Source organism: Macaca mulatta, chromosome 20 (assembly GCF_049350105.2).
Source record: "Macaca mulatta isolate MMU2019108-1 chromosome 20, T2T-MMU8v2.0, whole genome shotgun sequence".
In the NCBI taxonomy this organism is placed as follows: domain Eukaryota; kingdom Metazoa; phylum Chordata; class Mammalia; order Primates; family Cercopithecidae; genus Macaca; species Macaca mulatta.
The window spans coordinates 759,003-783,201 of NC_133425.1; the positions used below are offsets into that span (position 1 = coordinate 759,003).

General features: G+C 55.0%; 1 protein-coding gene across 1 annotated transcript in view; it reads left to right on the forward strand.

Moving 5' to 3' along the window:
• Positions 1–8,470: 8,470 nt before the first annotated feature.
• Positions 8,471–24,199, forward strand: part of LOC144338332 (uncharacterized) — a 343,881-nt gene continuing 328,152 nt past the window's right edge. Inside the window, exon 1 of the mRNA XM_077987058.1 lies at positions 8,471–8,559. Coding sequence (XP_077843184.1) covers positions 8,471–8,559 — 89 coding nt within the window. The remainder of the gene's footprint in view (positions 8,560–24,199) is intronic.

Genomic DNA, 24,199 nt, shown 5'->3' on the forward strand with positions numbered 1-24,199 from the left:
CCCCAGAGAAACCTAGTCTCACCAGAGTGGTCGCTTGAGAATTATTAGTAACAACCTTTTTCCCAATATTTCATATATGCAGGATGATTTCTTACTTTCCTTGAAAATGCCAATCGTTTTTTGGACTTGGAATTCTCCACTGCTGGTCCACGCCACTGTATTCTCCCATAGGGGTATCCCCCGAGTTGGAGAAAGAGTCATTCCCAGGAATGGATAAAAGCCAGAAGGGCATCATCAGGTGGGGCACCTTCTCCTATCATCCTCCCCTTCCTGTCTGGGTTACCCTGAGTGACTTGGTTTGGAGGTCTACAAAATGCGGACATATCAAATTTAGATAAAAGCCTAAGCAGTTTAAGAGGTTGCAGTGCTAGCAGGAAGGTCTTTGGCTCCCGGCACCCTCCTCCTGTCCAGTCTCTGCTGGACCCAGGACTCTGACTCCACCTTCGGCCTTGGGGGTTTCCTCCCTTCCTTCCCAGCCACTGAGCCGGCTTGGGCTAATCTGCAACCGCAGAGGTGCAGCCCTCCTCCTTTCCTCCTGCCTCTTCCTCTCTTCTCACTTTCCTTCTGCTTCTTTCAGGACTTTGGAAAGTCCAAGAATAAGCAAAACTGTAGACCAGAAAACGCTGCCTTGAGCCCATTCCCCTCCCAGCAGCTTCCCTTCAGACTCCTTGATCTTGAAAACTTATTTTGCTTCGTATCTAGATGCTAAACTTTATATAGAAAACAGGTGGGGTTGGTTTCTTGGCCGGGTCCAGTGACTCACACCTATAACCCCAGCGCTTTAGAGGCCAAGGGGGAACGATTGCTTGAGGTCACATGTTTGAGACTAGCCTGGGCAACACAGGGAGACCTCGTCTCTACAAAAATTCAAAAAAAAAAAAATTACCTGGAGCGATGGCACATCTGTAGTCCCAGGTACTTGGGAGGTCGAGGCAGGAGGATCACTTGAACTCAGGAGTTTGAGATAACAGTGAGTTATGATTATATCACTGCACTCCAGCTTGAGTAAGAGAGTGAGACACTATCTCCTAAAAAAATAAAAATAAAAAGTGCTGGAGTCCAAGCCCACAGCCAATTGCGACATGTAGATCTTTCATTTTTATAATCCGCCTCTCTTGTCTAAGTGCCAAATGACACTTTCATTGTGTGCAACTACTTCCACTTTTGACTGGCTTCTCTTTCCTTATGTATTAAGAATCAGGTTGCATAGAGTTCTGAGAAAATAAAATAATAAATCAGCTGCGTGCCATGGCTCATGTCTATAATCTCAGCCCTTTAGGAGGCTGACACAAGGATTGCTTGAGACCAGGAGTTTGAGACCCGCTTTGGCCACATAACGAGATCCTGTCTCTACAAAAAATAAAAAAATAAAAATAAAACGTTAGCAGGACATGGTGGCACACCTGCAGTCCCAGCTACTCAGGTGGTGGAGGCCTGAGGATTGGCTCGAGCCTGGGAGGTTGAGACTGCAGTGAGCCGTGATCATACCACTACACTTTGGCCTGAGTGACACAGTGAGACTCTATTTCTAAATAATATAATATAATATAATATAATATAATATAATATAATATAATATAAAAACAGATGGAAGCTTCCCAAGACTTTGATGCAGAAACAGGTCGCCCTGAACCAATTACAATTAATGTCCAAAAACCGGAAAGAAATGAAAGAAAGAAGTTGGATTATTTCTGTAAAGTATGAGGCCACTACAAGTTTTACTTTCTCTAGGACATTTTCTCAGTGGTGTCAACTGAAGTCCACTTCACAGAATGACTTCATCTCCTGAGCACGTTGGAGAACGATGATTAAAGAGACTTCCTGGCACTCCCGATATTTTTAGTGTCACATGGAAGCAGCAAGAGTCATATGTGTGAAATAGGTGGTATTAAAGCGGAAGACATTGGTTTGTTCTTTCATGAACATCATCGGAACATTTCTCTAACGACTAGCCTTATGTCAGAAAATGGGGAGAGAGAGATGGTTGTTTATTGGCAAATAAGTTACATAAATTTCCCAGTTAGAAAAACAATCATGATTTTAGCCTTGTCAGATGAAGTCAGATATTCCCTATGCTTCACTTATGGAATGCTACCTCTGTATATTGATTGACCAGTATCTTCCACAGACCTGTGATCTGTCGCTGTGTATAAGCTTGAATTCATAACTACCAGTCCTTGAAGCTCCCTTGCTTCCTGCGCTGAACTGAAGTGGCTCCCAACTGAGGCATTCAAGGGAAAACTCACTGAAATATTTGAAACCACCGCCATGAACAAGAATGCTCTTCCTGTATGCTAGGATGTACACCCAGAGCGTTATCTCATTAGTTGTATATGCCAGCATCCCGCAGGATCTTTTACCTTTTTTGGGTGTCAACTTCGAGATTCTGATGTAAGCTGCAGACCTCTTCCTCTTCCAGGCGGGCTGGAGGAGAAGGCTGGGCTGGAGAGGAAGGCTGGGCTGGAGGAAAAGAGTGGGCAGGAGGGAAGGGTGGGCTGGAGGGGAAGGGTGGGCTGGAGGAAAATGGTGGGCAGGAGGGGAGAGAAGGAACCTGTGGTCTTCCTCAGGTTGCAAGAGAAAGAGAGCAGATGGGGAAGGATCAGTTACGTCTTCATCTCACATGCGGTAAATCAGTCCTCTACATAAGCCTTTATATAAGATAAGGTGAACATAGACCAGCTTCCTGTGGAGATGTAGCTATCTGTAACTATCTGCTTAGGAACAAAAGGAAAGGCAGTTTCTTGCATGATTCAGCTTCCAACTTAATGATTTTTTTCCGTTTTGGCTGTGAGTTGGGGTCCCAAGGCTTTATTTTTCCCTGTACACTATATTGTATGTGAAAATTGTTGTTTGGGACCTAAAGTTGTTTACTTACTCCACCTGCATCCGTTAGCTCCATTTCCATTTGGAGTGGCTTCTGGAAGGCTGGAATTGAAATCCACCAGTGCCCATTTCAAGGTATTCCCAACATTGCCTGGGAAAAAGGAGCCCGGATACGCTTCCCTGTGGATGCAGGTCAGTCATCATAACGCACAGAAACAGCGTTGACCTCAGCCTGGAGCCATCGTCCTGAAAGGGGATTCTTCTCAGCTCGGGCCCGAGACTGATCCCTGAGAAGCGGCCGCTCCATCCCTGAACCCTTCCTGCTTATGTCTCCTTACTTCCTAGTGATCACGACATTCAGGCTCAGAATGCCGCAGGCCTATCCCACTGGAAGCTGCCGAGGTGCCTCCTGCCACTCAGGACGCCCGGCACAGCAGCAGGATCAAGGGACCAGCAGGGAAGAGGCTGCAGTGATTTGGGGGAACAGCCCGAAAATCACCTGGAGCCTGGTGGCAGGTGGTCCCACCTCCTCCCCAATATTAGGTCCCAGAGAAAATGACAATATGAGCAGCTCACGTCACCATTATTAGCAGAGTCTTTTTATTCTTTCCTTAATTTTTTGCCATTAAATGGAGCTCTATAGGCCCATTTTCTTTTTTCTTTTTTTTTTTTTTTTTTAGACAGAGTCTTGTTCTGTTGCCCAGGCTGGAGTGCAGTGAAGCGATATCGGCTCACTACAAGCTCGGCCTCCCGGGTTCACGCCATTCTCCTGCCTCAGCCTCCCGAGTAGCTGGGACTACAGGGCCCCATCACCATGTATGGCTAATTTTTTGTATTTTTAGTAGAGACAGTGTTTCACTGTGTTAGCCAGGATGGTCTCGATCTCCTGACCTCGTGATCCACCTGCCTCAGACTCCCAAAGTGCTGGGATTACAGGCATGAGCCACCCCGCCAGGCCTATAGGCCCATTTTCTGCTTTTAATGCCACCAATACATGAAATTCCAGAGCTGCTTCTGTGAAACATACTTTCATTTTCATTATTTTATTATTCATTACATTAATTCTAGTATTCTATTCTCTTTGTTTTTTTAAGAAGAACTTCAGCGAGAGAGGGGCTATCCCTGCTGCCTTGTGGCTGCAGAAGGAGAGAGAAGGAGCCTCTCCTAAAAAGGGTTTCATGAAAGCCCTGAGGCGAGATACTCACTTCAGAGGGTTCAGGACAAGGACACTCACTTTGTTCTGTGCGGTGTGGAGACACGGGTGAGCGTTCCTCAGTGACACCAACTGGTTCCCTCTTGTCCTCAGCTGCCAGTGCCCTGGGACATGTCATTTGGACAAAACCATTTTCCATGTCCTGCCATCCATTCCACGGAGGCAGGAGAAAAGGGTCTGGAGGCAGGAACGTAAGGCCGATTCACCTTGACTTCCGAGAACGAAATCAAATGGAAACTCTTGCGGTATGACAAGAAATATCCTCTCCATTTACACAGGGCTTACACCGAGTACATGACTTTGTAATTTTACTTCATCCTCTTCATTTACGTAGGGTACACACCAAGTAACCAATGGAAACCTCGAGAGGGGATTTAAGCCCTAGAAACTTCAGTAACGGGCCCCCTGTGCTCAGGCGCTCTCACCCTGTGGAGCGTGCTTTCATTTTCCGTAAATGTCTGCTTTGCTGCTTCATTCTTTCCTTGCTCCATTTTTGCATTGCGTCCAATTCTTGGTTCAAGGCACCAACAACCTGGACACTTTCAACCAGTAACATTATCTTAATATCTTGTTTTAAAACTGAATTCTGTTTTTCATCTGTTCACCTAGTTTTTAGAAAATAACAATGAAATACCAATTGGAGCTTACCACAGCTTAATAGGAGGGTCACTATGAGCTATACAACAGGTTTGATGTTTAAAAGTTTGCAACAATTTTTATTGCTCTTTCATTTACAAACTACAGTAAACATTTAGTTTTTTATGTTTAATTATGAAATATATGACACCTAAGAGTCTATAAAATTTGGCTGGGCACGGTGGCTCATGTCTGTAAGCCCAGCACTTTCGGAGGCTGAGGCGGGTGGATCATTTGAGGTCAGGTGTTTAAGACCAGCCTGGCCAATGTGGTGAAACCCGTCTCTACTAAAAAAATACAAAAAGTTAGCTGAGCATCATGGCAGGCACCTGTGATCCCAGCTACTCGGGAGGCTGAGGTGGGAGAGTTGTTTGAACCCAGGAGATAGAAGTTGCAGCGAGCCGAGATCGTGCCATTACACTCTAGCCTGGGCTACATGAGCAAAACTCCGCCTCAAAAGCAAACAAACAAACAAAACTGAATGCATAATCTGATAGATTAATAATTGCGCTGTTGTCATCATGCATTAGCATCGAGTGTCTTGAAAGGCTACAATGCGCCCTTCTTTCATCACCTGGGTCTCCCTTCTTCACCCAGACATAGGACTAACGTGTTAATGTTTGTCTTGCTTTTCATAAGTTATATCATTTCTCTGTATATTATTCAGCCATATCATATGTTATAGTTTGTGAACTGTATGTGGAATAGCAGTGTATTTTTCAGTAATTTCCTTTGTTCACTGTAATTTTTCATTGCTGATGCTTCTAACGGCAGTTCATTTTCACAGCTGTATCATATTCCACAATGTGACTATGCCAGCTTTTTTCCTTGATAGAGATGTATTTGGGTGGCTTTCAAGTGTTTTCTATGTCTACAATCACTGCCTAAATATTCTTGCCCCGTATGTGTCTCTTGGAGAAGGCAGTGCAAAGGCATTTCTGGGGCAGACATGCCTGAGAAGGCAAGTGTGAGGCCACAGAGGGGCGTGTCTAGCTTTTTATGAAATACAGTCTCTTAACGGGAGCAACAGCAGTGGATACTTTGCCAGCAGTTGATCTTTTCCACATTTTGGATTTTTGTGGCTCTGCTCAATTTGTTTCTTGAATTATTGGATGTATCCACAGTACTTTGTTTACTTATGTTTTGTAACTTTTTGCACGGGGACTTATCTTTCTTGGAATTTTAAGTGGGGAGATATTTTGAGGACAGGGTTGCATTGTTTCAGCAAAGATGTTCACTCACATGGGGTAGAGGTGAAGTTAGCAGCCGCCTGGTGCCACGTCGATTTGACCCATGCTCTCGAGGTCTTCCAGCATGAACTCCTGGAGGACTGTTTCTCATCGGTTCTCAGGGTCAGTGGTTTTCCCTCCACCCAGCACCAATGCAGGGACAGCTGCTCTCCTTGCTGCTCCTGCTCTGAGGTGGGCTTTTATTTTAAGTCTAAGATGTCAGATTTCTGACCTCATTTTGGAGAGACATCCGGTTTTGTTTCTGATGCCCCATCCTCTGTGCAACTGTCTAAACAGAAAAATAAATTCCACTTTGGTTCCGGCCAATTCCTTATCGACTGCTGTGGATTCCATCCTTCAATGCCAGCCCAGTAATGCACTTACAAAGATGCATTTTTGTAGGTTTTACCCAACATCTCAGTTGTTTTCGTTGGGAAAGCTATTTAGTGTCCCTTATGTTGAAAGTTGGAAGCGCCTGGCAGCGCTATAGGTGAGAGAGCTGCTCTTCCCCCTTTTCATCATCTTCACGCTGGGTCCAGGCCTTCTTCACTCTGTGATTAAGATGCCACAATGGGCCGGGCATGGTGGCTCATGCCTGTAATCTTAGCACTTTAGGAGGCCAAGGTGGGTGAATCACCCGAGGCCAGGGGTTCAAGACCAACCTTGCCAACATGGTGAAACTCCGTCTCTACTAAGAGTACCAAAAATTAGCCCGGCATGGTGGTGGGTGCCTGTAATCCCAGCTACTCTGGAAGCTGAGGCAGGAGAATCGCTTGAACCTGAACCCAGGAGGTGGAGGTTGCAGTGAGCTGAGATCACGCCATTGCACTTCAGCCTGGGCAACAGAGTGAGACTCCATCTCAAAATAAATAAATAAATAAACAAAAATTAAATAGCTGCTATGGCCTCTGAGCTGCTTGCTCTGCCTCTGGCATCCATTCTCATGCCCCACATTAGCAGAGATGCACTCACACCCAGTGGGAAGGCAGGGCGACTGAAGGACTGTTATTATTAACAAGAAAGATTAAAAAATTCTGAGGATAATGTATAATTCTGTTTCCTAGAAATATAAAAATGCTCTGATAAATGATTAGAATTAACAAAATTCAGTTTAGCACTCATGTTCCAAATGATCACCAACTTTAATATGCCAACAGTAGCAAGACTAAATAATAAGAGGGAGTGAGGGGGTTCACTCACAAGGGCCAGGCCTCTGCAGAGAGGGCAAGAAGGTCGACTCACTCTGCAGCTTCCTGGCCCATCATCGTTTTCCATGGTGAGAGGCTTATGGGGCCTGGCCCTCCCTCTCCTGCCTGGGGCCTCCAGCCTAGTCTCAGGGCTGGGCAAGGAATAAGCCCCATTTAGCTCATTTCCTCACTTGACCTTCTTCTGGACTGAAACGCATTTGCTTTCCGAGTGCTCATCAGGGAGCCGCACATAGAAGCCCTTGTTTTCTCCCCACTGCTGACTGATTCTGGGTTCGAAAATGCCCCCATTCCGCTGACTCCTTGGACACTGCATCTTTGGCTTTCACTTCAAGATTTTGATCTCAGTTAAGGATTCAGAAACTCTCTTTTTAAACTTTATTCTCAGATTGGTTTTCTAAAAGTCAGGCCAAAAAAAAAAAAAAATACACATAAAGTGGGTGAGTCAAGTGTGAGTGTAAAGTTCCGCGGATGAAGCCGAGCATACACGAACCTCTGTCAGGGCAGCATCTGTGCTCAGGAGTCATGTTCATCCCAGAGCTTCCCAGGACACAGACCTAAACAAAAGAAAAAAAAGGAGCATAACAGAAGTAAATGCTAAGATTCTCCATAAAATCCCATTTTTTTGGTGAATGGGTTTTCCCCTTAATTTCTAGGCATTTGGCATCATGGAAATAGAACAGCAGCATCTTCTACCTGCATGGCCGAGCTTTTTCAGGTGGGCAGAATAAACCAGGACAGTATACAGATCAGAGGGCAGGTTGGCAGGTGTGGATGGCCACAGAGGATGTGGGATGATCCTAAGGGGCCTTTCTACCATGATGTGTATGGGATGCAGGGAGGGGACAGAGAAGCAGGCAGGGAGACAGGGGGCGGGGGAGAGTGGGAGAGAGAGAGAGAGAGAGAAAGGGGGAGATAGAGAGGGAGAAAGGGAGGGAGGGAGAGACAGAGAGAAGGAGAGAGAGAAAGGGATGGATAGAGGGATGGAGGGAAGGACATAGAGAGGGAGAAAGAGAGAGGGAGAGAGAGAGGGAGAGAGGACCAATTCACCACTTTTGTCCAAAAAACCAGGCCAAAGGTCTGGAGACCGAGCGTACCTTCTCTAAAGGGTTTTGGAGCATATTGTTCTTAATTCCCTTATTCCTACAGCTCTTCTAGAATATGACCATCTTCTGACTGTTCTATTCTTTTCTTTCTTTTTTTCTTTTATTAAATACACTCCTATAATTTGAGCTTGTTGTCCTATCTTGTAAGCTATATCCTGGCAACATTCCAGGAATGAGTCTAATTTTATTGTTTTATTTATTTTTTTAAACATTTTGCTTTTGCTTTAAGAAAGATTCTAGAAGTGGAATTTCTTGTCCATGGATGCAATTGTGAGGACATTTGTGAAGCTCTTGTCCAATGCCAGTCCAGAAGGCTGGTCCCGAGAAGGCTCCTTGAGAAAGAGGGGGTCTGCTGCACAGCTCCCGGTAGGCACCTGTGCCATTGATCTGGGTTGGCAGGATGCCAAGCTCCACAGGTGGCCTCACAGCCTGGGACGTGGGTGTCCTAGAACAGCCCTGAGGTCCTACTTTGCCCCTCCTGCCACTGGTCCTTCTTCCCTGATGTCATTCTGCTTCTAGGAGGACTTCCTTTTGGTTCCTGTGATCTGGCCTTCTGTTTGATTCATTACTGAGCAGTCTTAGTTCATTCAGGCTGCTATGACAAAGTGCCATAGACTCGGAGGTTTATTTTATTTATTATTTATTAATTAATTAATTAATTAATTTATTTATTATGAAATGGAGCCTTGCTCTGTTGCTCAGGCAGGAGAGCAGTGCTGTGATCTCAGTTCACTGCAAGTTCCAACTCCCGAGTTCCAGTGATTTTCCTGCCTCAGCATCCCGAGTAGCTGGGACAACAGGTGCCCACAACCATACCTGGCATTTTCTCTCTTTTTTTGCATTTTTAGTAGACATTTCGGGGCGATGGGGCTCCCAGAAGCCAGGGGGGCGGGCCGGGGGTGGCGGCTGGGAGCCCGATCGCTGGGGGCGCCAGCACCCGCGGCACGGGGCCCCCAGAAGCCAGGGGGGCGGGCCGGGGGTGGCGGCTGGGAGCCCGATCGCGGGGGGCGCCAGCACCCCCGGCGACGGGGCTCCCAGAAGCCAGGGGGGCGGGCCGGGGGTGGCGGCTGGGAGCCCGATCGCGGGGGGTGCCTGCACCCCCGGCGACGGGGCTCCCAGAAGCCAGGGGGGCGGGCCGGGGGTGGCGGCTGGGAGCCCGATCGCGGGGGGTGCCTGCACCCCCGGCGACGGGGCTCCCAGAAGCCAGGGGGGCGGGCCGGGGGTGGCGGCTGGGAGCCCGATCGCGGGGGGTGCCTGCACCCCCGGCGACGGGGCTCCCAGAAGCCAGGGGGGCGGGCCGGGGGTGGCGGCTGGGAGCCCGATCGCGGGGGGTGCCTGCACCCCCGGCGATGGGGCTCCCAGAAGCCAGGGGGGCGGGCCGGGGGTGGCGGCTGGGAGCCCGATCGCGGGGGGTGCCTGCACCCCCGGCGATGGGGCTCCCAGAAGCCAGGGGGGCGGGCCGGGGGTGGCGGCTGGGAGCCCGATCGCGGGGGGTGCCTGCACCCCCGGCGATGGGGCTCCCAGAAGCCAGGGGGGCGGGCCGGGGGTGGCGGCTGGGAGCCCGATCGCGGGGGGTGCCTGCACCCCCGGCGATGGGGCTCCCAGAAGCCAGGGGGGCGGGCCGGGGGTGGCGGCTGGGAGCCCGATCGCGGGGGGTGCCTGCACCCCCGGCGATGGGGCTCCCAGAAGCCAGGGGGGCGGGCCGGGGGTGGCGGCTGGGAGCCCGATCGCGAGGGGTGCCTGCACCCCCGGCGATGGGGCTCCCAGAAGCCAGGGGGGCGGGCCGGGGGTGGCGGCTGGGAGCCGGATCGCGGGGGGTGCCTGCACCCCCGGCGATGGGGCTCCCAGAAGCCAGGGGGGCGGGCCGGGGGTGGCGGCTGGGAGCCCGATCGCGGGGGGTGCCTGACCGCCCGGCGATGGGGCTCCCAGAAGCCAGGGGGGCGGGCCGGGGGTGGCGGCTGGGAGCCCGATCGCGGGGGGTGCCTGACCCCCCCGCGATGGGGCTCCCAGAAGCCAGGGGGGCCGTCCGGGGGTGGCTGCTGGCAACCTGATCTGGATATTTGGAAGAGTATCACAAGGGGTTGTCCAGTGTCTGTGATACTGAGATTAATATCTGTCTCTCGGCCTTGGAATATTGAGAAGGATGAAACAGAGTGAATGTCCACCGTGTGCCACATTGCGAGTAATATCAGCCTGTCCCCTCCATGGATATTAACAACAATATCCCAGACTGGGTGTACGCCTCCTGCTGTACAGAGTGCAATATCATCCTCTCCCTCCCAGGATAGTAATTACAATATCACTGGGCGGGAGCACACAGCCTGTGAATTATTATCATACTCTCCAACTCCTTATACTAGGAACTATATCTCAGAGAAACTGTCCCCTCAGTGCCATATTCGGACTAATAGCAAAGGCTTCTTCCGGGAATATTAGGAGCAATATTACCGCGTAGCTATCCATCCATTGCTATAATTGGAGTCATGTGATACTCTACCCCCGTTCATATTAGGATCAGTGTCACGTGGTGAGTGTACACCTACTGCGATATTAAAACTAAAGTCCTGCTTTCCGACCCTGGTTATTAAGAACAGCATCACAAGTAGGTTTACACTTCCTGTGGAATGAGGAATAATAATATGATTATTAATCATCAATGATCGATTTTAATCATTATCAATGATACTAAAAATTCATAAGATACCATTATTAATTATGGATAATGATTTTCAATACATGATAATGCCTGCTTTCAATTAATTATTAATATTAATGTCATCAAATAATATTATTAGTTCCTAATACTAATCATTATTGTATTCCCAGCATCACTGGGTATTGAGTTAAGTCACATTAATTGCTAATATCCTAATATTATTATTAATAGTGATATTACTAATAATTATGATTACAAATGGTTAACCTTTTAAACCAGTATTCATTTTTACTCTCTTTATTGTGATCATTAATATCAATAATTATTATTAATATTAATATAATTATTAATATTAATGATTAACAGACTTGCTCCTGATGTAAACCCGGGAGAGGACGATGTTCATTTCTATATCACAACGGTGTACACCCCCCGTGAGAGAGTTTCCAACTTCTGCTTGGGAGAGGAGGATATGACAATCAGTTTCACTGGAAGTAGAAACAACGGTGGGATACTGTTCTGAATATTCAGGGAGGAAGAGGCTGATGTGACTCCTAATAGAGAGGGGGTTACTCCCTCTGAGGTTGTGCACACTGGGGGTGTACAATCGTCTGAGAAGGAGTTGAAAATTTTCCGAAGGTGAGATGATATTACTCAGAATATGAGAAAGAGGCTGGGGGTCCACAAGGCTCCCAGAAGCCAGGGGGGCGGGCCGGGGGTGGCGGCTGGGAGCCCGATCGCGGGGGGTGCCTGCACCCCCGGCGATGGGGCTCCCAGAAGCCAGGGGGGCGGGCCGGGGGTGGCGGCTGGGAGCCCGATCGCGGGGGGTGCCTGCACCCCCGGCGATGGGGCTCCCAGAAGCCAGGGGGGCGGGCCGGGGGTGGCGGCTGGGAGCCCGATCGCGGGGGGTGCCTGCACCCCCGGCGATGGGGCTCCCAGAAGCCAGGGGGGCGGGCCGGGGGTGGCGGCTGGGAGCCCGATCGCGGGGGGTGCCTGCACCCCCGGCGATGGGGCTCCCAGAAGCCAGGGGGGCGGGCCGGGGGTGGCGGCTGGGAGCCCGATCGCGGGGGGTGCCTGCACCCCCGGCGATGGGGCTCCCAGAAGCCAGGGGGGCGGGCCGGGGGTGGCGGCTGGGAGCCCGATCGCGGGGGGTGCCTGCACCCCCGGCGATGGGGCTCCCAGAAGCCAGGGGGGCGGGCCGGGGGTGGCGGCTGGGAGCCCGATCGCGGGGGGTGCCTGCACCCCCGGCGATGGGGCTCCCAGAAGCCAGGGGGGCGGGCCGGGGGTGGCGGCTGGGAGCCCGATCGCGGGGGGTGCCTGCACCCCCGGCGATGGGGCTCCCAGAAGCCAGGGGGGCGGGCCGGGGGTGGCGGCTGGGAGCCCGATCGCGGGGGGTGCCTGCACCCCCGGCGATGGGGCTCCCAGAAGCCAGGGGGGCGGGCCGGGGGTGGCGGCTGGGAGCCCGATCGGGGGGCGTGCCTGACCCCCCGGCGATGGGGCTCCCAGAAGCCAGGGGGGCGGGCCGGGGGTGGCGGCTGGGAGCCCGATCGCGGGGGGTGCCTGACCGCCCGGCGATGGGGCTCCCAGAAGCCAGGGGGGCGGGCCGGGGGTGGCGGCTGGGAGCCCGATCGCGGGGGGTGTCTGACCCCCCCGCGATGGGGCTCCCAGAAGCCAGGGGGGCCGTCCGGGGGTGGCTGCTGGCAACCTGATCTGGATATTTGGAAGAGTATCACAAGGGGTTGTCCAGTGTCTGTGATACTGAGATTAATATCTGTCTCTCGGCCTTGGAATATTGAGAAGGATGAAACAGAGTGAATGTCCACCGTGTGCCACATTGCGAGTAATATCAGCCTGTCCCCTCCATGGATATTAACAACAATATCCCAGACTGGGTGTACGCCTCCTGCTGTACAGAGTGCAATATCATCCTCTCCCTCCCAGGATAGTAATTACAATATCACTGGGCGGGAGCACACAGCCTGTGAATTATTATCATACTCTCCAACTCCTTATACTAGGAACTATATCTCAGAGAAACTGTCCCCTCAGTGCCATATTCGGACTAATAGCAAAGGCTTCTTCCGGGAATATTAGGAGCAATATTACCGCGTAGCTATCCATCCATTGCTATAATTGGAGTCATGTGATACTCTACCCCCGTTCATATTAGGATCAGTGTCACGTGGTGAGTGTACACCTACTGCGATATTAAAACTAAAGTCCTGCTTTCCGACCCTGGTTATTAAGAACAGCATCACAAGTAGGTTTACACTTCCTGTGGAATGAGGAATAATAATATGATTATTAATCATCAATGATCGATTTTAATCATTATCAATGATACTAAAAATTCATAAGATACCATTATTAATTATGGATAATGATTTTCAATACATGATAATGCCTGCTTTCAATTAATTATTAATATTAATGTCATCAAATAATATTATTAGTTCCTAATACTAATCATTATTGTATTCCCAGCATCACTGGGTATTGAGTTAAGTCACATTAATTGCTAATATCCTAATATTATTATTAATAGTGATATTACTAATAATTATGATTACAAATGGTTAACCTTTTAAACCAGTATTCATTTTTACTCTCTTTATTGTGATCATTAATATCAATAATTATTATTAATATTAATATAATTATTAATATTAATGATTAACAGAATTGCTCCTGATGTAAACCCGGGAGAGCACGATGTTCATTTCTATATCACAACGGTGTACACCCCCCGTGAGAGAGTTTCCAACTTCTGCTTGGGAGAGGAGGATATGACAATCAGTTTCACTGGAAGTAGAAACAACGGTGGGATACTGTTCTGAATATTCAGGGAGGAAGAGGCTGATGTGACTCCTAATAGAGAGGGGGTTACTCCCTCTGAGGTTGTGCACACTGGGGGTGTACAATCGTCTGAGAAGGAGTTGAAAATTTTCCGAAGGTGAGATGATATTACTCAGAATATGAGAAAGAGGCTGGGGGTCCACAAGGCTCCCAGAAGCCAGGGGGGCGGGCCGGGGGTGGCGGCTGGGAGCCCGATCGCGGGGGGTGCCTGCACCCCCGGCGATGGGGCTCCCAGAAGCCGGGGGGGCGGGCCGGGGGTGGCGGCTGGGAGCCCGATCGCGGGGGGTGCCTGCACCCCCGGCGATGGGGCTCCCAGATGCCGGGGGGGCGGGCCGGGGGTGGCGGCTGGGAGCCCGATCGCGGGGGGTGCCTGCACCCCCGGCGATGGGGCTCCCAGAAGCCGGGGGGGCGGGCCGGGGGTGGCGGCTGGGAGCCCGATCGCGGGGGGTGCCTGCACCCCCGGCGATGGGGCTCCCAGAAGCCGGGGGGGCGGGCCGGGGGTGGCGGCTGGGAGCCCGATCGCGGGGGGTGCCTGCACCCCCGGCGATGGGGCTCCCAGAAGCCGGGGGGGCGGGCCGGGGGTGGCGGCTGGGAGCCCGATCGCGGGGGGTGCCTGCACCCCCGGCGATGGGGCTCCCAGAAGCCGGGGGGGCGGGCCGGGGGTGGCGGCTGGGAGCCCGATCGCGGGGGGTGCCTGCACCCCCGGCGATGGGGCTCCCAGAAGCCGGGGGGGCGGGCCGGGGGTGGCGGCTGGGAGCCCGATCGCGGGGGGTGCCTGCACCCCCGGCGATGGGGCTCCCAGAAGCCGGGGGGGCGGGCCGGGGGTGGCGGCTGGGAGCCCGATCGCGGGGGGTGCCTGCACCCCCGGCGATGGGGCTCCCAGAAGCCGGGGGGGCGGGCCGGGGGTGGCGGCTGGGAGCCCGATCGCGGGGGGTGCCTGCACCCCCGGCGATGGGGCTCCCAGAAGCCGGGGGGGCGGGCCGGGGGTGGCGGCTGGGAGCCCGATCGCGGGGGGTGCCTGCACCCCCGGCGATGGGGCTCCCAGAAGCCGGGGGGGCGGGCCGGGGGTGGCGGCTGGGAGCCGGGGGGGCGGGCCGGGGGTGGCGGCTGGGAGCCCGATCGCGGGGGGTGCCTGCACCCCCGGCGATGGGGCTCCCAGAAGCCGGGGGGGCGGGCCGGGGGTGGCGGCTGGGAGCCCGATCGCGGGGGGTGCCTGCACCCCCGGCGATGGGGCTCCCAGAAGCCGGGGGGGCGGGCCGGGGGTGGCGGCTGGGAGCCCGATCGCGGGGGGTGCCTGCACCCCCGGCGATGGGGCTCCCAGAAGCCGGGGGGGCGGGCCGGGGGTGGCGGCTGGGAGCCCGATCGCGGGGGGTGCCTGCACCCCCGGCGATGGGGCTCCCAGAAGCCGGGGGGGCGGGCCGGGGGTGGCGGCTGGGAGCCCGATCGGGGGGCGTGCCTGACCCCCCGGCGATGGGGCTCCCAGAAGCCGGGGGGGCGGGCCGGGGGTGGCGGCTGGGAGCCCGATCGCGGGGGGTGCCTGACCGCCCGGCGATGGGGCTCCCAGAAGCCGGGGGGGCGGGCCGGGGGTGACTGCTGGGAGCCCGATCGCGGGGGGTGCCTGACCCCCCCGCGATGGGGCTCCCAGAAGCCAGGGGGGCCGTCCGGGGGTGGCTGCTGGCAACCTGATCTGGATATTTGGAAGAGTATCACAAGGGGTTGTCCAGTGTCTGTGATACTGAGATTAATATCTGTCTCTCGGCCTTGGAATATTGAGAAGGATGAAACAGAGTGAATGTCCACCGTGTGCCACATTGCGAGTAATATCAGCCTGTCCCCTCCATGGATATTAACAACAATATCCCAGACTGGGTGTACGCCTCCTGCTGTACAGAGTGCAATATCATCCTCTCCCTCCCAGGATAGTAATTACAATATCACTGGGCGGGAGCACACAGCCTGTGAATTATTATCATACTCTCCAACTCCTTATACTAGGAACTATATCTCAGAGAAACTGTCCCCTCAGTGCCATATTCGGACTAATAGCAAAGGCTTCTTCCGGGAATATTAGGAGCAATATTACCGCGTAGCTATCCATCCATTGCTATAATTGGAGTCATGTGATACTCTACCCCCGTTCATATTAGGATCAGTGTCACGTGGTGAGTGTACACCTACTGCGATATTAAAACTAAAGTCCTGCTTTCCGACCCTGGTTATTAAGAACAGCATCACAAGTAGGTTTACACTTCCTGTGGAATGAGGAATAATAATATGATTATTAATCATCAATGATCGATTTTAATCATTATCAATGATACTAAAAATTCATAAGATACCATTATTAATTATGGATAATGATTTTCAATACATGATAATGCCTGCTTTCAATTAATTATTAATATTAATGTCATCAAATAATATTATTAGTTCCTAATACTAATCATTATTGTATTCCCAGCATCACTGGGTATTGAGTTAAGTCACATTAATTGCTAATATCCTAATATTATTATTAATAGTGATATTACTAATAATTATGATTACAAATGGTTAACCTTTTAAACCAGTATTCATTTTTACTCTCTTTATTGTGATCATTAATATCAATAATTATTATTAATATTAATATAATTATTAATATTAATGATTAACAGACTTGCTCCTGATGTAAACCCGGGAGAGGACGATGTTCATTTCTATATCACAACGGTGTACACCCCCCGTGAGAGAGTTTCCAACTTCTGCTTGGGAGAGGAGGATATGACAATCAGTTTCACTGGAAGTAGAAACAACGGTGGGATACTGTTCTGAATATTCAGGGGGAAGAGGCTGATGTGACTCCTAATAGAGAGGGGGTTACTCCCTCTGAGGTTGTGCACACTGGGGGTGTACAATCGTCTGAGAAGGAGTTGAAAATGTTCCGAAGGTGAGATGATATTACTCAGAATATGAGAAAGAGGCTGGGGGTCCACAAGGCTCCCAGAAGCCAGGGGGGCGGACCGGGGGTGGCGGCTGGGAGCCCGATCGCGGGGGGTGCCTGCACCCCCGGCGATGGGGCTCCCAGAAGCCGGGGGGGCGGGCCGGGGGTGGCGGCTGGGAGCCCGATCGCGGAGGGTGCCTGCACCCCCGGCGATGGGGCTCCCAGAAGCCGGGGGGGCGGGCCGGGGGTGGCGGCTGGGAGCCCGATCGCGGGGGGTGCCTGCACCCCCGGCGATGGGGCTCCCAGAAGCCGGGGGGGCGGGCCGGGGGTGGCGGCTGGGAGCCCGATCGCGGGGGGTGCCTGCACCCCCGGCGATGGGGCTCCCAGAAGCCGGGGGGGCGGGCCGGGGGTGGCGGCTGGGAGCCCGATCGCGGGGGGTGCCTGCACCCCCGGCGATGGGGCTCCCAGAAGCCGGGGGGGCGGGCCGGGGGTGGCGGCTGGGAGCCCGATCGCGGGGGGTGCCTGCACCCCCGGCGATGGGGCTCCCAGAAGCCGGGGGGGCGGGCCGGGGGTGGCGGCTGGGAGCCCGATCGCGGGGGGTGCCTGCACCCCCGGCGATGGGGCTCCCAGAAGCCGGGGGGGCGGGCCGGGGGTGGCGGCTGGGAGCCCGATCGGGGGGCGTGCCTGACCCCCCGGCGATGGGGCTCCCAGAAGCCGGGGGGGCGGGCCGGGGGTGGCTGCTGGCAACCTGATCTGGATATTTGGAAGAGTATCACAAGGGGTTGTCCAGTGTCTGTGATACTGAGATTAATATCTGTCTCTCGGCCTTGGAATATTGAGAAGGATGAAACAGAGTGAATGTCCACCGTGTGCCACATTGCGAGTAATATCAGCCTGTCCCCTCCATGGATATTAACAACAATATCCCAGACTGGGTGTACGCCTCCTGCTGTACAGAGTGCAATATCATCCTCTCCCTCCCAGGATAGTAATTACAATATCACTGGGCGGGAGCACACAGCCTGTGAATTATTATCATACTCTCCAACTCCTTATACTAGGAACTATATCTCAGAGAAACTGTCCCCTCAGTGCCATATTCGGACTAATAGCAAAGGCTTCTTCCGGGAATATTAGGAGCAATATTACCGCGTAGCTATCCATCCATTGCTATAATTGGAGTCATGTGATACTCTACCCCCGTTCATATTAGGATCAGTGTCACGTGGTGAGTGTACACCTACTGCGATATTAAAACTAAAGTCCTGCTTTCCGACCCTGGTTATTAAGAACAGCATCACAAGTAGGTTTACACTTCCTGTGGAATGAGGAATAATAATATGATTATTAATCATCAATGATCGATTTTAATCATTATCAATGATACTAAAAATTCATAAGATACCATTATTAATTATGGATAATGATTTTCAATACATGATAATGCCTGCTTTCAATTAATTATTAATATTAATGTCATCAAATAATATTATTAGTTCCTAATACTAATCATTATTGTATTCCCAGCATCACTGGGTATTGAGTTAAGTCACATTAATTGCTAATATCCTAATATTATTATTAATAGTGATATTACTAATAATTATGATTACAAATGGTTAACCTTTTAAACCAGTATTCATTTTTACTCTCTTTATTGTGATCATTAATATCAATAATTATTATTAATATTAATATAATTATTAATATTAATGATTAACAGACTTGCTCCTGATGTAAACCCGGGAGAGGACGATGTTCATTTCTATATCACAACGGTGTACACCCCCCGTGAGAGAGTTTCCAACTTCTGCTTGGGAGAGGAGGATATGACAATCAGTTTCACTGGAAGTAGAAACAACGGTGGGATACTGTTCTGAATATTCAGGGGGAAGAGGCTGATGTGACTCCTAATAGAGAGGGGGTTACTCCCTCTGAGGTTGTGCACACTGGGGGTGTACAATCGTCTGAGAAGGAGTTGAAAATGTTCCGAAGGTGAGATGATATTACTCAGAATATGAGAAAGAGGCTGGGGGTCCACAAGGCTCCCAGAAGCCAGGGGGGCGGACCGGGGGTGGCGGCTGGGAGCCCGATCGCGGGGGGTGCCTGCACCCCCCGCGATGGGGCTCCCAGAAGCCGGGGGGGCGGGCCGGGGGTGGCGGCTGGGAGCCCGATCGCGGGGGGTGCCTGCACCCCCGGCGATGGGGCTCCCAGAAGCCGGGGGGGCGGGCCGGGGTGGCGGCTGGGAGCCCGATCGCGGGGGGTGCCTGCACCCCCGGCGATGGGGCTCCCAGAAGCCGGGGGGGCGGGCCGGGGGTGGCGGCTGGGAGCCCGATCGCGGGGGGTGCCTGCACCCCCGGCGATGGGGCTCCCAGAAGCCGGGGGGGCGGGCCGGGGGTGGCGGCTGGGAGCCCGATCGCGGGGGGTGCCTGCACCCCCGGCGATGGGGCTCCCAGAAGCCGGGGGGGCGGGCCGGGGGTGGCGGCTGGGAGCCCGATCGCGGGGGGTGCCTGCACCCCCGGCGATGGGGCTCCCAGAAGCCGGGGGGGCGGGCCGGGGGTGGCGGCTGGGAGCCCGATCGCGGGGGGTGCCTGCACCCCCGGCGATGGGGCTCCCAGAAGCCGGGGGGGCGGGCCGGGGGTGGCGGCTGGGAGCCCGATCGCGGGGGGTGCCTGCAACCCCGGCGATGGGGCTCCCAGAAGCCGGGGGGGCGGGCCGGGGGTGGCGGCTGGGAGCCCGATCGCGGGGGGTGCCTGCACCCCCGGCGATGGGGCTCCCAGAAGCCGGGGGGGCGGGCCGGGGGTGGCGGCTGGGAGCCCGATCGCGGGGGGTGCCTGCACCCCCGGCGATGGGGCTCCCAGAAGCCGGGGGGGCGGGCCGGGGGTGGCGGCTGGGAGCCCGATCGCGGGGGGTGCCTGCACCCCCGGCGATGGGGCTCCCAGAAGCCGGGGGGGCGGGCCGGGGTGGCGGCTGGGAGCCCGATCGCGGGGGGTGCCTGCACCCCCGGCGATGGGGCTCCCAGAAGCCGGGGGGGCGGGCCGGGGGTGGCGGCTGGGAGCCCGATCGCGGGGGGTGCCTGCACCCCCGGCGATGGGGCTCCCAGAAGCCGGGGGGGCGGGCCGGGGGTGGCGGCTGGGAGCCCGATCGCGGGGGGTGCCTGCACCCCCGGCGATGGGGCTCCCAGAAGCCGGGGGGGCGGGCCGGGGGTGGCGGCTGGGAGCCCGATCGCGGGGGTTGCCTGCACCCCCGGCGATGGGGCTCCCAGAAGCCGGGGGGGCGGGCCGGGGGTGGCGGCTGGGAGCCCGATCGCGGGGGGTGCCTGCACCCCCGGCGATGGGGCTCCCAGAAGCCGGGGGGGCGGGCCGGGGGTGGCGGCTGGGAGCCCGATCGCGGGGGGTGCCTGCACCCCCGGCGATGGGGCTCCCAGAAGCCAGGGGGGCGGGCCGGGGGTGGCGGCTGGGAGCCCGATCGGGGGGCGCCTGACCCCCCGGCGATGGGGCTCCCAGAAGCCAGGGGGGCGGGCCGGGGGTGGCGGCTGGGAGCCCGATCGGGGGGCGCCTGACCCCCCGGCGATGGGGCTCCCAGAAGCCAGGGGGGCGGGCCGGGGGTGGCGGCTGGGAGCCCGATCGGGGGGCGTGCCTGACCCCCCGGCGATGGGGCTCCCAGAAGCCAGGGGGGCGGGCCGGGGGTGGCGGCTGGGAGCCCGATCGCGGGGGGTGCCTGACCGCCCGGCGATGGGGCTCCCAGAAGCCAGGGGGGCGGGCCGGGGGTGACTGCTGGGAGCCCGATCGCGGGGGGTGCCTGACCCCCCCGCGATGGGGCTCCCAGAAGCCAGGGGGGCCGTCCGGGGGTGGCTGCTGGCAACCTGATCTGGATATTTGGAAGAGTATCACAAGGGGTTGTCCAGTGTCTGTGATACTGAGATTAATATCTGTCTCTCGGCCTTGGAATATTGAGAAGGATGAAACAGAGTGAATGTCCACCGTGTGCCACATTGCGAGTAATATCAGCCTGTCCCCTCCATGGATATTAACAACAATATCCCAGACTGGGTGTACGCCTCCTGCTGTACAGAGTGCAATATCATCCTCTCCCTCCCAGGATAGTAATTACAATATCACTGGGCGGGAGCACACAGCCTGTGAATTATTATCATACTCTCCAACTCCTTATACTAGGAACTATATCTCAGAGAAACTGTCCCCTCAGTGCCATATTCGGACTAATAGCAAAGGCTTCTTCCGGGAATATTAGGAGCAATATTACCGCGTAGCTATCCATCCATTGCTATAATTGGAGTCATGTGATACTCTACCCCCGTTCATATTAGGATCAGTGTCACGTGGTGAGTGTACACCTACTGCGATATTAAAACTAAAGTCCTGCTTTCCGACCCTGGTTATTAAGAACAGCATCACAAGTAGGTTTACACTTCCTGTGGAATGAGGAATAATAATATGATTATTAATCATCAATGATCGATTTTAATCATTATCAATGATACTAAAAATTCATAAGATACCATTATTAATTATGGATAATGATTTTCAATACATGATAATGCCTGCTTTCAATTAATTATTAATATTAATGTCATCAAATAATATTATTAGTTCCTAATACTAATCATTATTGTATTCCCAGCATCACTGGGTATTGAGTTAAGTCACATTAATTGCTAATATCCTAATATTATTATTAATAGTGATATTACTAATAATTATGATTACAAATGGTTAACCTTTTAAACCAGTATTCATTTTTACTCTCTTTATTGTGATCATTAATATCAATAATTATTATTAATATTAATATAATTATTAATATTAATGATTAACAGACTTGCTCCTGATGTAAACCCGGGAGAGCACGATGTTCATTTCTATATCACAACGGTGTACACCCCCCGTGAGAGAGTTTCCAACTTCTGCTTGGGAGAGGAGGATATGACAATCAGTTTCACTGGAAGTAGAAACAACGGTGGGATACTATTCTGAATATTCAGGGGGAAGAGGCTGATGTGACTCCTAATAGAGAGGGGGTTACTCCCTCTGAGGTTGTGCACACTGGGGGTGTACAATCGTCTGAGAAGGAGTTGAAAATTTTCCGAAGGTGAGATGATATTACTCAGAATATGAGAAAGAGGCTGGGGGTCCACAAGGCTCCCAGAAGCCAGGGGGGCGGGCCGGGGGTGGCGGCTGGGAGCCCGATCGCGGGGGGTGCCTGCACCCCCGGCGATGGGGCTCCCAGAAGCCAGGGGGGCGGGCCGGGGGTGGCGGCTGGGAGCCCGATCGCCGGGGGTGCCTGCACCCCCGGCGATGGGGCTCCCAGAAGCCAGGGGGGCGGGCCGGGGGTGGCGGCTGGGAGCCCGATCGCCGGGGGTGCCTGCACCCCCGGCTATGGGGCTCCCAGAAGCCAGGGGGGCGGGCCGGGGGTGGCGGCTGGGAGCCCGATCGACGGGGGTGCCTGCACCCCCGGCGATGGGGCTCCCAGAAGCCAGGGGGGCGGGCCGGGGGTGGCGGCTGGGAGCCCGATCGCCGGGGGTGCCGGCACCCCCGGCGATGGGGCTCCCAGAAGCCAGGGGGGCGGGCCGGGGGTGGCGGCTGGGAGCCCGATCGCCGGGGGTGCCTGCACCCCCGGCGATGGGGCTCCCAGAAGCCAGGGGGGCGGGCCGGGGGTGGCGGCTGGGAGCCCGATCGCCGGGGGTGCCTGCACCCCCGGCGATGGGGCTCCCAGAAGCCAGGGGGGCGGGCCGGGGGTGGCGGCTGGGAGCCCGATCGCCGGGGGTGCCTGCACCCCCGGCGATGGGGCTCCCAGAAGCCAGGGGGGCGGGCCGGGGGTGGCGGCTGGGAGCCCGATCGCCGGGGGTGCCTGCACCCCCGGCGATGGGGCTCCCAGAAGCCAGGGGGGCGGGCCGGGGGTGGCGGCTGGGAGCCCGATCGCCGGGGGTGCCTGCACCCCCGGCGATGGGGCTCCCAGAAGCCGGGGGGGCGGGCCGGGGGTGGCGGCTGGGAGCCCGATCGCCGGGGGTGCCTGCACCCCCGGCGATGGGGCTCCCAGAAGCCGGGGGGGCGGGCCGGGGGTGGCGGCTGGGAGCCCGATCGCCGGGGGTGCCTGCACCCCCGGCGATGGGGCTCCCAGAAGCCGGGGGGGCGGGCCGGGGGTGGCGGCTGGGAGCCCGATCGCGGGGGGTGCCTGCACCCCCGGCGATGGGGCTCCCAGAAGCCGGGGGGGCGGGCCGGGGGTGGCGGCTGGGAGCCCGATCGCGGGGGGTGCCTGCACCCCCGGCGATGGGGCTCCCAGAAGCCGGGGGGGCGGGCCGGGGGTGGCGGCTGGGAGCCCGATCGCGGGGGGTGCCTGCACCCCCGGCGATGGGGCTCCCAGAAGCCGGGGGGGCGGGCCGGGGGTGGCGGCTGGGAGCCCGATCGCGGGGGGTGCCTGCACCCCCGGCGATGGGGCTCCCAGAAGCCGGGGGGGCGGGCCGGGGGTGGCGGCTGGGAGCCCGATCGCGGGGGGTGCCTGCACCCCCGGCGATGGGGCTCCCAGAAGCCGGGGGGGCGGGCCGGGGGTGGCGGCTGGGAGCCCGATCGGGGGGCGTGCCTGACCCCCCGGCGATGGGGCTCCCAGAAGCCGGGGGGGCGGGCCGGGGGTGGCGGCTGGGAGCCCGATCGCAGGGGGTGCCTGACCGCCCGGCGATGGGGCTCCCAGAAGCCGGGGGGGCGGGCCGGGGGTGACTGCTGGGAGCCCGATCGCGGGGGGTGCCTGACCCCCCCGCGATGGGGCTCCCAGAAGCCAGGGGGGCCGTCCGGGGGTGGCTGCTGGCAACCTGATCTGGATATTTGGAAGAGTATCACAAGGGGTTGTCCAGTGTCTGTGATACTGAGATTAATATCTGTCTCTCGGCCTTGGAATATTGAGAAGGATGAAACAGAGTGAATGTCCACCGTGTGCCACATTGCGAGTAATATCAGCCTGTCCCCTCCATGGATATTAACAACAATATCCCAGACTGGGTGTACGCCTCCTGCTGTACAGAGTGCAATATCATCCTCTCCCTCCCAGGATAGTAATTACAATATCACTGGGCGGGAGCACACAGCCTGTGAATTATTATCATACTCTCCAACTCCTTATACTAGGAACTATATCTCAGAGAAACTGTCCCCTCAGTGCCATATTCGGACTAATAGCAAAGGCTTCTTCCGGGAATATTAGGAGCAATATTACCGCGTAGCTATCCATCCATTGCTATAATTGGAGTCATGTGATACTCTACCCCCGTTCATATTAGGATCAGTGTCACGTGGTGAGTGTACACCTACTGCGATATTAAAACTAAAGTCCTGCTTTCCGACCCTGGTTATTAAGAACAGCATCACAAGTAGGTTTACACTTCCTGTGGAATGAGGAATAATAATATGATTATTAATCATCAATGATCGATTTTAATCATTATCAATGATACTAAAAATTCATAAGATACCATTATTAATTATGGATAATGATTTTCAATACATGATAATGCCTGCTTTCAATTAATTATTAATATTAA